We start from the raw sequence: 14,414 nt of genomic DNA on the forward strand, positions 1-14,414 counted from the left end.
AACTTGCATAAATGTGAAAAACTGGCAGAGACAGGCATCACGCAAAAAAAACTAACCTAAAAAAAAAATACTGAGTTATGCTGGCGCACAATCTTTGGGGAAACTTGGATTTTAAAAATTTAGGCCAAAAAAAGCAGTGCGTGCCAAAAAAACAATGCAAATAACTGGGGAACATTGAGCACTAGTCTTTTTGTAGCTATTCCAGCCAAGCCTCATCCTTTTAAGTGCTCATTCCAAAACAGCACAGAATACTTTTGGTGGGACCAATACCTGGGCCCAATATTCAATTTAACGGTTGGATTACTTCTTTGGTCTACTTTCTATTCTTCTTGTTATGTAACTCATTTATTTTTTTGACAGCTGCCGATGCTTAATCTCGAGGTCATAATCAATGGGTCTCTCAAGATCTCTTTTCTGATTCAACTTGGTCAGTATTTTCCCATTAATTCTGAAATCGATCTGCCTGTTCTTTGAACCCAAGTGATTTATGTTATCGACAACAACAACTTGTATTCATATAGTGCCTTTAACATAGTAAAATGACGCAAAGAGCTTCACAAGAAAATTTGACATTGAGCCACATAAGGAGATATTAGGGCAGATGACCAAAAATTTGGTCAAAGAGGTAGGTTTTAAGTAACGTCTTGTAGGAGGAAAGAGAGGCAACGAGATGGAGAGTTTTAAGGAGGGAATTCCAGAGGTTAAGTCTTCGGCAGCTGAAGGCACGGCCACCATTGGTGGCAGCAATTAACATCTGGGTTGCTCAAAAGGCCCGAATTGGAGGAGTGCAGATATCTCAGAGGGTTGTTGGGCTGGAGGAGATTACAGAGATAGGGAGGGGCGAGGCCATGGAGGGATTTGACAACAAGAACTTTAAAAGAAAAATTGCTCCAGTTAGCTAATTCTCTGGGATTTTCTCCTACCTGCAGCCTGCACAGGGCGAGGTATCTGCTGCAGGGCCTTATGCCTGGAAGATCCCAGATCCCAAACAAATTGTCGGTGGTGGGGGGGGGGGGGAGGGGAAGGGGGAAGAGAGAAAGAGATTAATGAACTGCTGGTCCCTGTCCCAGACCCCCTCTCTCCATGTGCTGCAGTATACTAATTTTTAATGTGCTGGGGGATGGGTAGGGGATTGTTAGAAGCTCATCAGAACCTGACATACTGGTGGAGTAAGATGTGGTTTTGTCCGGTGCAGTTCCGGCATTTTTCAAATGGGGTGTTGTTTACCCAGCATCCATAGCGGCAGAGAAACCTCTATCTTTGCGATCTTCTTCTTAGGCAGTCCCTCAGAGTCGAGGATGACTTGTTGCCACACTAATATGAGTTCTCAGGTGACTGATGAGTCCAATGCAGGACCTATAATCTCTGTCACAGGTGGGGCAGACAGTGGTTGGAGGGACGGGTGGGTGGGGTGCTTGGGTTGTCATGCGCTCCTGCCACTGTTTGCGCTTGGCTCGAGGTGTTCAGCGCCTTCCCAGATGCTTCTCCTCCAATTTGAGCGGTCTTGGGCCAGGGATTCCCAGGTGTTAGTGGGGATGTTGCACTTTTTCAAGGAGTCTTTCAGGGTGTCCTTGAAGCTTTTCCTCTGCCCACCTGGAGCTCACTTGCCACGTCAGAGTTCTGAGTAGAGCGCTTGTTTTGGGAGTCTAACATCGGGCATGCGGACGATGTGGCCCGTCCATCAGAGCGGACAACGATTCTCTATCAACCTGTACTGTCCCTTGATTACCAAGATCCATGTCGAAGCCTTGGACAATATGGACCATTTTCCATATCTTGGGAGCCTACTGTCAAACGTCGATGACGAAGTCCAACACCACCTTCAGTGTGTCAGTGCAGCCTTCGGTCGCCTGAGGAAGAGGATATTTGAAGACCAAGACCTCAAACCCGGCACCAAGCTCATGGTCTACAGAGCAGTAGTGATTCCCGCCCTCCTATATGCTTCAAAGACACGGACTATGTACAGCAGGCGCCTCAAAGCACTGGAGTAGTACCACCAATGCTGCCTCCGCAGGATCCTGCAAATCCATTGGCAGGATAGGCGCACAACGTCAGTGTTCTCGCTCAGGCCAGTATCTCTGGGATAAAGCTGTGCTAGCATTCAACTGAAAAGACAGAGCAATTTCTCTGCCACTACGGATGCTGAGTAATGAACTCCCCATTACACAAAAGCCGTTTCTTTCCCACACGCTGCCGCCTCAATTCTCTTCAATGTTTTCTGCACTAAACTACTTTGTGCTCTCCACAATATAGTTTTCGTCACAGCTCAATAAAAACACTATTCCCCAAATCTAATCAAAACTTCAGCAAAACCAACCTGTAATCTTTGGCAGCAGGTAATCTAATGTTTGAGTTGCTTCTTGGGGCAGGCTCTTCCTGTAAATAGAGTTATTACCAACCAATTATTTAATACTTCAAACAATTATTTGCACAATTTGAAAGTTACACAATTTTTATTTTTTTTGAATGCTTGAGTGTGGACCTTTGTTAATACGGATTCTTTTTCCCTCAATCTGTTTCAGCGAATACACTGACACGAACACCTCGTTGTCTTTTAAACAAAAGACCTTTATTGAAGATTCTCCGGCCGGGACTTGTCAAGACAAAGGAACACTCTCTGTCAGAGCTTGTTCACCTTCCTCTGGACAAGCCCCGTTACAGCGCGAAAACACAGCAGTTATACATTTTCAAAACAGAACACATTTGATTAGCACTTGGTCCATCCTATCCTTTTCTACCTCCCCCCACCCCCCGCCCCCGAGTCTGTCCAATGGCAGGCGACAAGTCTCCTAATCTGGGCTGGCGTTAGTGTTAGCTTGTTTATAATTTTGTTTCATTGTCCTTCCCTATCTGTGGTCACTTGTTATTGCAATCTTTCGTCTGACTCATACCTGACTTTGCTTTTCGCGTAACTCGCATTTGACCACAATTCTTAGTAACCCCTTTTTATGCTGACACGGCAATTGTCTGCATCTTGACATTTCTTTAGCTATTTTCCCATGATTCTCTATCCCTCTGCCACATTCGCAATCCTTCTGTACACATTCTCACCTTCACATAGAGAATACACGGCTAAGAGAGAGGGGGGGGCAGAAGAGAGAGCGGGGGGGTCGGAAGAGGGGGGGCGGCGGAAAAGAGAGCGGGGGCGGAAAAGGGGAAGGGGGGAACGGAAAAGAGAGGGGGGGGCGCGGAAAAGAGGGAGATGGGTGGGGGGGCGAGGCGAGAACAGAGAGATGGGGGGGGGGGGGAGGCGAGAACACGGAGATGGGGGGGGGGCGAGAATAGGGAGATGGGGGGTGGGGGGCGAGAATAGGGAGATTGGGGGGGGGGGGCGAGAATAGGGAGAGATGGGGGGGGGGAAGAGAGGGAGAGATGGGGGGGGGGAAGAGAGGGAGAGATGGGGGGGGGAAGAGGGAGAGATGGGGGGGGGGAAGAGGGAGAGATGGGGGGGGGGGGAAGAGGGAGAGATGGGGGGGGGGGGAAGAGGGAGAGATGGGGGGGGGGGGGAAGAGGGAGAGATGGGGGGGGGGGGGAAGAGGGAGAGATGGGGGGGGGGGGGAAGAGGGAGAGATGGGGGGGGGGGGAAGAGGGAGAGATGGGGGGGGGGAAGAGGGAGAGATGGGGGGGGCGGGAGAGATGGGGGGGGGGGAAGAGGGAGAGATGGGGGGGGGGAAGAGGGAGAGATGGGGGGGGAAGAGGGAGAGATGGGGGGGGGAAGAGGGAGAGATGGGGGGGGGGGGGGGAAGAGGGAGAGGGAGAGATGGGGGGGGGGAGAGGGAGAGGGAGAGATGGGGGGGGGGGAGAGGGAGAGGGAGAGATGGGGGGGGGGGAGAAGGGAAAGTGAGAGATGGGGGGGGGGGGGAGAAGGGAAAGTGAGAGATGGGGGAGGGGAGAAGGGAAAGTGAGAGTTGGGGGGGAGAAGGGAAAGTGAGAGTTGGGGGGGGGGGGGGGGGGGGAGAGGGAGAGATGGGGGGGGGAAGAGGGAGAGATTGGGGGGGGGGGAAGAGGGAGAGATGGGGGGGGGGGAAGAGGGAGAGATGGGGGGGGGAAGAGGGAGAGATGGGGGGGGGGGAAGAGGGAGAGATGGGGGGGGGGGGAAGAGGGAGAGATGGGGGGGGGGGAAGAGGGAGAGATGGGGGGGGGGGGAAGAGGGAGAGATGGGGGGGGGGAAGAGGGAGAGATGGGGGGGGGGGAAGAGGGAGAGATGGGGGGGGGGGAAGAGGGAGAGATGGGAGGGGGGGGAAGAGGGAGAGATGGGAGGGGGGGGAAGAGGGAGAGATGAGAGGGGGGGGAAAGAGAGCGGGGAATGTAAGGAAGAGAAAGGGGGATAGCTTCGTGTATTTGAATGGAGCTGTGATATGTCTCGCTGTCTTTGATGCCAACATTATACCTCTTATATATCCATCTCAATGCGAGATATTTCCTTTGTAGCAGTATTACATAAAGCTGTAACAATGACATATTTATTTGCTCAGCTGCTTTACAATGGGCCCAAGCTGGACATTTCCTGTTGGGTGGCAGGAAGTGCTGCTTCTTCACTATCTACAAGTCAGAGCATTGATGGGCCTGCTTCACCTGTATTGCACATCCCCTTTGTGCAAATTGGCTCAAAGCAAACTGCATGCTCCCAAGTAGAAATAACCATAAATCCACAGCTGCCCCATTCCCCCATAGCAGTGCCCAGAACAGGCTTGCAGTTAAGAGGTAACAGTTCTGGAACGAGCAGGGGTGGGATAAGAACATAAGAACATAAGAAATAGGAGCAGGAGCAGGCCATACGGCCCCTTGAGCCTGCTCCGCCATTTAATACGATCATGGCCGATCCGATCATGGATTCAGGTCCACTTCCCTGCTCTCCATAACCCCTTATTCCCTTATCATTTAAGAAACTGTCTATTTCTGTCTTAAATGTATTCAATGTCCCAGCTTCCACAGCTCTCTGAGGCCCTCTCTTCTCCAACCCCCCCTCCCCCACCCCTACTCCTCTCTTGCCGTCAGGAACAAAAAAGCTGTAGATAATTTTTTGGGGGGACGAGGGAGAATCATAGAGAGGGGAAGCAGCAGAGAGCAGTGCTGAAAACCTTCCCAGTGGCACAGTAGAATGTTTTACTTGGAGCTTTAACGGACTGTGGATAGCAGAGCAGACAGGGTGTGGAATAGAACTTGTCCTACAGCCTAGCTGGGCTGTTACATCAAAATGAACACAATACCAGCACCTGAAGGAAAAAAAATTAAAATGTAAATAAAGCACCCAGTGCATACCTGGTTGGAGAAAAGGCAGTCTGGATATGGAGCAGCTTCAGAATATTAATTGCACAGCAGAACCATCTGGTGGCCAGTTCCTGCAACTGCATGCCAACTATTTTTCTCATGCCAGTAAAGAGCGAACATTGTGACATGAAGGCGTTGTGTGACAACTCTAACATTAAAAGTATTATCACAGTGCCACCTGATGATACAAGAGGTGTCTCCAATCTTCACAGATGCTTGTTTAGACAGCCCAATCATTAAATGCTGCTTACTGACAGATATATAGATCGATAGAGAGATATACACACACTGATACTGCATGGTGCACATGGGGAAGGCAGCATTAGAGAATGAGGGGACAACTGAACAAAGGGGGGAAACAGAAGGGGAGAAAGGATAGGGAGAGGACAGCCTGGGGCCAAGGGAAACAGGGAGGGAAGTGAGGAACGTGATGAAGGAGACAAGAAAGATTGGGATGGAGCAGAAGGTGGAGGGTGAGAAAGAAATTCAGATTAATGGGGTTAGGGGGATTGAGAGATAGGACAACCAACAATCAGGATAGGGTAGGGATGGAGGTTTCTATAGAAAATGGAGTGAATGGGAGGTAGGAGTAGCCTGTGAGGGGGAGCTGCAGCCAGTGGGAGGGGAAGGGATTGGCAACTAGTGGATAGGTTGGAACAATAATTGATGGAGAAAGAGGTGTTGGTAGGAAAGATGTAGCTAGTGGTGAATGATACTAGTCTAATAGTGGGCAGGACAGAGGCATGACACTGCCAGTTGGGGGTGGAAGGATATGTGGCCCAAAAACATGCTCCATGTCAAGGTGTGCAGACTTGTTCATGGTGTGGAAGGGAAGCTGAAAACTTGATTTGCTGGGCGGGGAGGGAGCTGGGGGGTGGGGGAAAGAGAAACACGTTGGACATTCTAATTAGGATTGTTTACGTAGGTTATATTTGATGCAATCTGTCCTGTCACTATCTCCTCTTAATTTGAGGATTAGTTCAAAATACCGTTCAGACTCTCACTTGACATTGGCCTAGAAATCCCGGTCTACCCGCGGGCAAACGACTGAAAAAGGGAAAAAAGATGTCCAATTACCTGTTGCTGCTGCGCCCGCTCGAACTTCCGAGCCTGAGGCCTCTCGTGACTGTGCGTCGCAGCACGTGCACGTCGGGACGTGCGCAGGCCGGGAGCTGGGGACACATGGCTCTGAGCAGCCAATCAGGTGTAGTATATTCTCATTCATAATAATAGGAGTTCTGTAAGTCCGGAACTCCTATTACTATGAATGAGAACGCCCCCCCCCCCCCCCACCTCCACAAACACCCAAAACATAATAAAAAATAGAAAATACATTAATTTAAATTAATCTTAAATATGTAAAGTACTTATAAAAATATATTTTCCCGACTTTAAAAAAACAAAGTTTTTTAAATTATGCCTTAAAATAAACTTACTGTAGTAGGGAGGGTTTTTAAACAATAAAATGTGTTTTTAGAACTTTATTTTAAAATGTTTGTGTATTTTTAAACACTTGTGCCTGTAAAAGTAGACTATATGCCTGCTTTTTCAGGCACAAGATTTTTGAGGGGCAAGATATGCAAAAATACCGGAAATCTTGCCCTGCAAGCGTCCTCGCTCCCAATCTGCGGATGGTCTGTCAAGCCAGAAACTTGACAGATCGGAAATGCCGGTTCTCTGCACATGCGCATTGCGCGCTGAAAACCGGCTTTTCCCATGTCTTCCCGGGTCCGCAGAAACTTCGTACGGACCCGGGACATCGGAATTTCAGCCCCATGATCTGGTGTCCCCATCGTTTCCAATTTGTCATTCAATGTTACTTTGCCAACATCATCTACAGGGGTCATATCTTTGAACCGTTTTCAATTTATTAATTACAGTAATACTGACAGCATATGTAGTTCCTAAAGAATAAACATTATATATACCTTTCTATTTATTTTTTTAGTCGCAGAATCCTGACTTTGGCATTACTGTTGAATTAAATCTAATCAGCCTGAATTTCAACACTTCTAAAAAAAAAATATAAGCTAATATTTCAGAAAAATAAGAAGTTTTATGATAGAAAAGCTTTTTTTCATGATAAAGCCTTCAGATTAGAAGTTATTTGTTTGTCAGAAATAAGAATGCAATGAGTGGTTACTATTGTGTTTTTTTCCATTAAGAATAAAGTGATGTGAAAATTAATATGTGATAAATCACAACAGCAGTAAGATTGCATACACACCTCATGAAGCTGACCAGATATCTTATGAGCAGGACATTTGGAAAAGCAAAATTCGGTCAGGCAGAGTCAGCATGGATTTATGAAGGGGAAGTCATAATTGATAAATTTGCTGGAGTTCTTTGAGGATGTAACGAACAGGGTGGATAAAGGGGAACCAGTGGATGTGGTGTATTTGGACTTCCAGAAGGCATTTGACAAGGTGCTACATAAAAGGTTACTGCACAAGATAAAAGTTCAGGGGGTTGCGGGTAATATATTAGCATGGATAGAGGATTGGCTAACGAACAGAAAACAGAGAGTCGGGATAAATGGTTCATTCTCTGGTTGGCAACCAGTAACTAGTTGGGTGCCGCAGGGATCAGTGCTGGAGCCCCAACTATTTACAATCTATAGTAACGACTTGGAAGAAGGGACTGAGTGTAATGTAGCCAAGTTTGCTGACGATACAAAGATGGGAGGAAAAGCAATGTGTGAGGAGGACACAAAAAATCTGCAAAAGGATATAGACAGGCTGAGTGGGCAAAGATGTGGCAGATGGAGTATAATGTTGGAAAGTGTGAGGTCATGCACTTTGGCAGAAATAAAATCAAAGAGCAAGTTATTATTTAAATGGAGAAAGATTGCAAAGTGCCACAATACAGCAGGACCTGGGGGTACTTGTGCATGAAACACAAAAGGATAATATGCAGGTACAGCAAGTGATCAGGAAGACCAATGGTATCTCGGCCTTTATTGGAAAGGGGATGGAGTGAAAAAAAAAGGGAAGTCTTGCAACAGCTATATAAGGTATTGGTGAGGCCACACCTGGAATACTGCATACAGTTTTGGTTTCCATATTTACGAAAGGATATACTTGCTTTGGAGGCAGTTCAGAGAAGATTCACTAGGTTGATTCCGGGGGTGAGAGGGTTGACTTGTGAGGAAAGGTTGAATACGTTGGGCTTCTACTCTTTGAAATTCAGAAGAATGAGAGATGATCTTACAGAAACATATACGATTATGAGGGGGCTTAACAAGGTGGGTGCAGAGAGGATGTTACCACTGATGGGGGAGACTAGAACTAGAGGGCATGATCTTAGAATAAGGGGCCGCCCATTTAAAACAGAGATGAGGAGAAATCTATTTTCTCAGAGGGTTGCAAATCTATGGAATTCGCTGCCTCAGAGAGCTGTGGAAGCTGGGTCATTGAATAAATTTAAGACAGAAATAGACAGTTTCTAAACGATAAGGGGATAAAGGGTTATGGGGAGCGGGTGGGGAAGTGGAGCGGAGTCCATGATCAGATCAGCCATGATCTTATTGAATGGCAGAGCAGGCTCGAGGGGCCTTATGGCCTACTCATGTTCCTATTTATGTTCTTGTGAGTGACAGTCAAATTTCTCTAATCGACAATATATTTGTTTAGATCGTGTTTAATTTCTCCCCCCACTTGCTTCTCCAGAAAGTGTGGCTGACATTGAGTTCAGCAACCAACTCTCTGGTACACTACCCAAATGGCTATTCTTCATTTGAGAGTTGGGACAGCGAACATTGGAAAATAGCTAATCAATGGTAGGAGTCACTCGGTAGTAATCCAAAGCTGGAACCCTGACTGATTTTCCCCACCTTAGCCTGGGGACAGGGATGTCACTAGCAGCACCACATAACTACCCTGGCTTGGATTGGCCATCACAGTATAGTTTAAGGGTTCAACTGGAGAATTTCCTGGTTTGTATCTTTCAATTCCATATTTTACCCAGTGAACATTAGAGGCCCTTCAAATCATGTCTAACATTTTCAAAAGATTCTGATATTTATCACATCACAAACACAGAAACATGAAAATGATTTCCAGTTTCCATACTCCGGGTAACAAAATATCCAGTATTTTCTCACTATTGTACTGTACACATTGCAATATAGCCATAAATTGACCACATTACCTTCCTCAGAACAGATAGTGCTGGCTTTTCTACAGGCTGAGAGGACACGCCAACAGCTACTTTTGCCTGAAGTGCTGGCACCACGGGTGAAGGCAGTCTCTCTGCTGTCGGCTCTTTTGAGGACTGCTTTTTCTTAGGCCGATGCTCCGGAGCATTCTTTTCCAATAACTGCAACAGTTCCAGCTGTCTTTTCATTTTTTTCTCTTCTCTCTCTCTTTGTAACCCTTTAGGATATCGTTCCGAAGCAGGGACAAACCTCTTATTTGTTTTGTTTGTATTCCATTCTGGACGTTTTTCATTCTTTCCTTTTTTAGTTCTTGCAAACAGATTGTATGCGTCATCGGATTGTAAAACATTTTCTTTTCCAGTCACAACCATCTTTTCATTTGGCTTTGGCTTCTTTTTGGTTTTGTGTGTGTTGGATACAATGACGCATTCAGTAGCTGTATCTGGCATACAGGATAGCAGACTGTGGTCTGTAACTTGCGCATTGTATGTAACTTTTCCAATCATCTCAAAATCCTCTGAAAAACACAAAAATTGTTGCAATTCTCTACTTCAGCTAGCACTTAAATACAATTTCCTGTAGTTACGGAATCATACTATGAAAGAAATACAAGATAAATACAAGAATCAAAAGCACAATTTCTAAATTTGCAGATGACATCAATTTGCGGGAGGACAGTCGATACTGAGGGGGACTGCAACAAATTACAGAAGGACATTAATAAACTTGCAGAATGGAGGGTTATGTTGATAAGAGTTAGATGAGGAAAGACGGGAGAAAACTCGAGTGGAGCATAAATGCCGGCAGGGACTGGTTACGCCGAATGGCCTGTTTCTGTGCCATATATCCTATGTAATAAACTATTATAATTGATACTATAGGGAAACATTGAGCCCAAGTAAAGGAGTTTCCATCAATAAATGCTAATTTAAAATTTAATTACGAGGCAAGTCAAATTTTTTTTAATGGTGAAGGGGTTAAAAGTTAGATCAGCAGCTTAACTGACGAGCTGGCTGCTGTAATAAAGACAGTTTGCTGACAGTTGGAAAGAGCTTATTTTACGATGATTGGGGCCATGCATTGAACAATGGGCCGCCAATCAAGGACGTGTGAAGAATGAGATAAACGAGATGTATTTTGTGGAGATGTGATTAAGTGTACGTGACTTGGACAATTAATTGGCCAAGTCCCGAAGATTGTATATAAGCCAACTGCTCAAATGTAAAAATTAGACACTCGTCTCAGCTACAGCTGAGGGAGTCTCTCCCTGCACGTGCTTGAATAAAGATCGCTTGAAACCAGCACACGCTCGTTTCTGTCTGCATTGGGGTAGACAGAAAACTCCCAATAACTTGGCATAGTCGGCAGGATTCTCGAAGAACGCAGTCGAACCAACAACCATTATGGGGCCGCAAAGTGGGCGAGTACCTTATTCTACCACTCGTAGTTAGGTGCGGACACCCAGAGTGGTTGGACAGTGAGTCTGCCGAGAATCTGAACAGGAGACCAGTGGATCATCATCATAGGCGGTCCCTCGAAGCGAGGATGACGTGCTTCCACGCCAAAAAAGGGATGAGTTCACAGGTGATTCAATGAAAGACCTAACATTCCAGATGCCGAACTACATCCTGAAGGGTGGAAGATGCCCGTGTGTGGATTTAAAAAAAAAACGTGTGGTGACCGTTACACACCAGCCACCACACAGGCTTGACAGAGCTAGGTCTTGGTCCAGTGGTAAGGATTAATCAAGACGACTGGAGACCTGCTCTGCTGCACGGACCCAGTGCGCACAAATATCACCGTGATGGCTGGCCAGTGCTGCCCCAGGCCCCTGGGTACTGGAGTGATCACTGCGCAGTAAAACCAGGAGGGGAAGGTTGGGGACCAGAGGGGTCCATAACTAAATTTTAGAACCGCAAGCCGCCGGAGGTAGCCAGAACCGCGTTGACGCAGGAAGGTCCGAGTTACCGTAAAGGTAGGCCAGAGGAATAGGACATGGCCTCGGGAGGGGAAGATTGGGGACCAGAGGGGTCCATAACTAAATTTATAGCAGAGAAGAATAAGAAACTGATCGAGAAAATGAAAAAAGCTGGAGTCCGGACGACAGTCTGGCCAGGCAAAGGGAATGGTGGGGCGTCTAGAGTAAGAGCAAGGAAGAAAAGGGAACAATCATAATTATTAGTAGCTACTTGGGACTTAGTAAACAGGTAAGAAGTCAGATGGAAAAGAAACAAAATAAGATCAATACAGTACAGGCACCAGGACCGAGATTTAGACCACCGGATGATAATGACGACATTGACTAGGGAGAATTAGAAAAGGAAGTGGCAGAATATGACAGATGGAGCGATGATGGAGGCTGGGAACCCCCACCTAAATATGGCACAGAGGGACCATCGGCCCTGCCACTGTCCAAAACCGGGATGAAGGGCGTAATGGCCATGGCCCCTATTACGACCAAAAAACGTACAGGGCAGGGACAGGCTCAGACTACAGTACGATATGTCCTGTTCACCCCAGCTGAAAAACAAATGATGACAAGGGATCTCCCAACCCCTAAATTGAACCATGCAAACACTGATTTTTAGTATAAACTAGAGGAGATGATAGATGTGCATTCACTCCATCTAGAAGATATACGCATTGTTGTAAAATCAAAGGTACCACGACAGACATGGCTGCAGATGCACAACTTAGTCATTAACGGATGATGGATGCAGACATAGGGAATGAACAATGGGAGAAAAATATAACTATTTAAAAAATAGTAAAAGGGTTAGGTGAGGCCCGATCTAATTGGTCGGCGGTTGTGGGAGTAACCTAGAATAGGGGCGAAAGTGCTCATGAGTATGCGGACCGAAAATATACCACCTACTGCGACTTCTCGGGGTTAGATGAACCAGGCAGAGATGATCCTATGTTCCTAAAAATGTTAAAGGAGGGTTTGAGCCCCAATCACCAAAAGATCCTTGAGATGGGGCTGCCAGTAGGAACAAATTATGACAAGATTGTTGTGTGGGCCAGAAAAGTAGATACGAAGGGAAGGAAAGACAGGAGGTCAGGGACTAGCAAATTGTCAGGGACATGAAAATGGAGGAGGCAGAGGAAAAGCTGAGCTTGCCGGGAATAGGGGATCGAGTGATGCTTAGGATCCTGCCCGCAAAACCAGGATTAGCACCTCGCTGGCAAGGGCCTATTATGAGGTCCTGATGACCAGTGATACTTGCGCATGTGTGGATATGAAAGGGCCGATGGAAAAACTGGACGCAGATCAAGAGGTATGGAGGCGCAAAGACTAATGAGGACGAAACTGGTGACGACCGGCATCCTTTATGTTCTCTCTTTGCAGGATCACGATATCCGTAGCGCTACTGATACGCCTGGCCACCGCAACCACAGAAGGAGCCACATCGGTCGACCGAAGGGAGCAACAAGGCCTGTATTACAGGAACTCAAACGATGTCAGTTGCGATCGGGAACGTGGGGTGTTAACTGTCACGGTTGATAAAACAATGTTTTTAAATTGTAGTGCCGGGTTAACAGGCACAAGCATATCTGACAACAAGCCAGGCGACACAGGGGATAGGGGTAACACGGGGATGGTTGTTAAATGGACAAACCTGAGCATGGTATTCTTCGGGAAGAAGAATGACGATACATTGACATGCATACAGGGACTTCATGTTAAAGGCAAATAAGTTGGGGGCAACAGGGACAGACCGGGGAAGACTTGGCTAAAACCGTATTAAGAGTCCATGTAAATTTTGGAAAACCATGCCCATACAGTTAACCACGTTACCGCCATCCTGCATAATGTAACCAATCAGGCCTCTAGGGAGTGAATGTGCGTGGCCTGCGGTGCATGGCTAGTGAGGGAGGTGCGACATAATCTAGCACAGCTCCACAATGGAGATGTGCAGGATTGGATTACCGATGGTGCACTGCAAGACTGGGCGCCAGAAAGCGGCAATTGCTCTTTGTGCACCCTACCTGGACTTATAAGGCTCTACCCGACAACTAAACATTGTGTTACCACTCACCTGAGGCTGAGGAATGGTATTAGTTGTACCCAGTCTGTAGGAATGGGAATCCAAGCCCCTCTACGAGGTAGAGAATGTCGGGATCATAGGAGATGGCAACTAGCTCAGATACCACCACGCACCCAGTTATGAAACCCAGAAAGGTTCCTTTTTGACAGGGATCTCGCTAGAGGGATGCAGAGAAAGGGGGAGTAACAGTCGGCTCACATCCCACGGGGACAGGGCCAGGAGCCATGTGTGGCTTCAACACCACCCTAAACTGTACCCTTGAAATTTCCAGCGCCCGCCATGAGCCAACACGAGCAGCACACCGGGGAAAAGGAGAATACTGTGTGAGCACCAGTGAATCTCAATACCAGTACAGTAACATCCAGTGACCAGCTCAAGTTTTCAAGTTTCTGTTTCCGCCCCCGGGCCCCAACAACGATCGGACATGCAACCATAACCTACCTATGATCACCCCATATCCAGTTAGTTAAAACTAGTTCTTTAAAACAGCTGACCAGTGGTGACTCAGCTGAGCCATAAGCAGTTTAAAAACCGAGGGCTGGGTGCTGGTAGCACGGAGTGGGAAACCTGAGAGTTTGTTAAGTGGGAGAGTTTGGTGAAGTGGGGGGGTGGGAGGTGTTGCTTTGCCTTGTTTTTCCTAACTTTTTCCGCAGAGCGGTGGCGTACCTGAGCGGGAGCAGACCGAGGCCAGAGAGTGGGGATAAAAGCCGCAGCAAACCTGCAACTTCAAGGAATCTAATACGGCCAATGTGATCCCCTGGACTAGTTTCCATCACCTGATTGAGTCGGAGAGGAATTTTCCCAGATATTTCCCGCAATTGGCCTGGGTTTTTAAATCTGTTTTTTTGCCTCTGCCAGGAGATTGCACGGGTCCAGGTGGGGAGAACTCTGCAGTGTGACATCACAGGTAAGGCAGGTAAGTGATTGATACTGATTGT

General features: G+C 47.0%; 1 protein-coding gene across 5 annotated transcripts in view; it reads right to left on the bottom strand.

Moving 5' to 3' along the window:
- The window catches only part of ccdc66 (coiled-coil domain containing 66), a 107,825-nt gene that overhangs the window by 21,583 nt on the left and 71,828 nt on the right, over window positions 1-14,414 (bottom strand). For 4 of the 5 annotated variants that reach the window (XM_070895292.1, XM_070895288.1, XM_070895290.1 and 1 more), the window contains 2 exons: window positions 9,421-9,944; window positions 2,318-2,376 (listed from right to left, as the gene is read on the bottom strand). In XM_070895292.1, the coding sequence (XP_070751393.1) occupies window positions 2,318-2,376; window positions 9,421-9,944 (583 nt within the window). Of the gene's footprint in view, window positions 1-2,317; window positions 2,377-5,047; window positions 5,217-9,420; window positions 9,945-14,414 lie in introns of those variants that run through there. The other variant, XM_070895291.1, reaches the window with a different exon arrangement.

This window comes from Pristiophorus japonicus, chromosome 12 (genome assembly GCF_044704955.1).
Source record: "Pristiophorus japonicus isolate sPriJap1 chromosome 12, sPriJap1.hap1, whole genome shotgun sequence".
Classification (NCBI taxonomy): Eukaryota; Metazoa; Chordata; class Chondrichthyes; family Pristiophoridae; genus Pristiophorus; species Pristiophorus japonicus.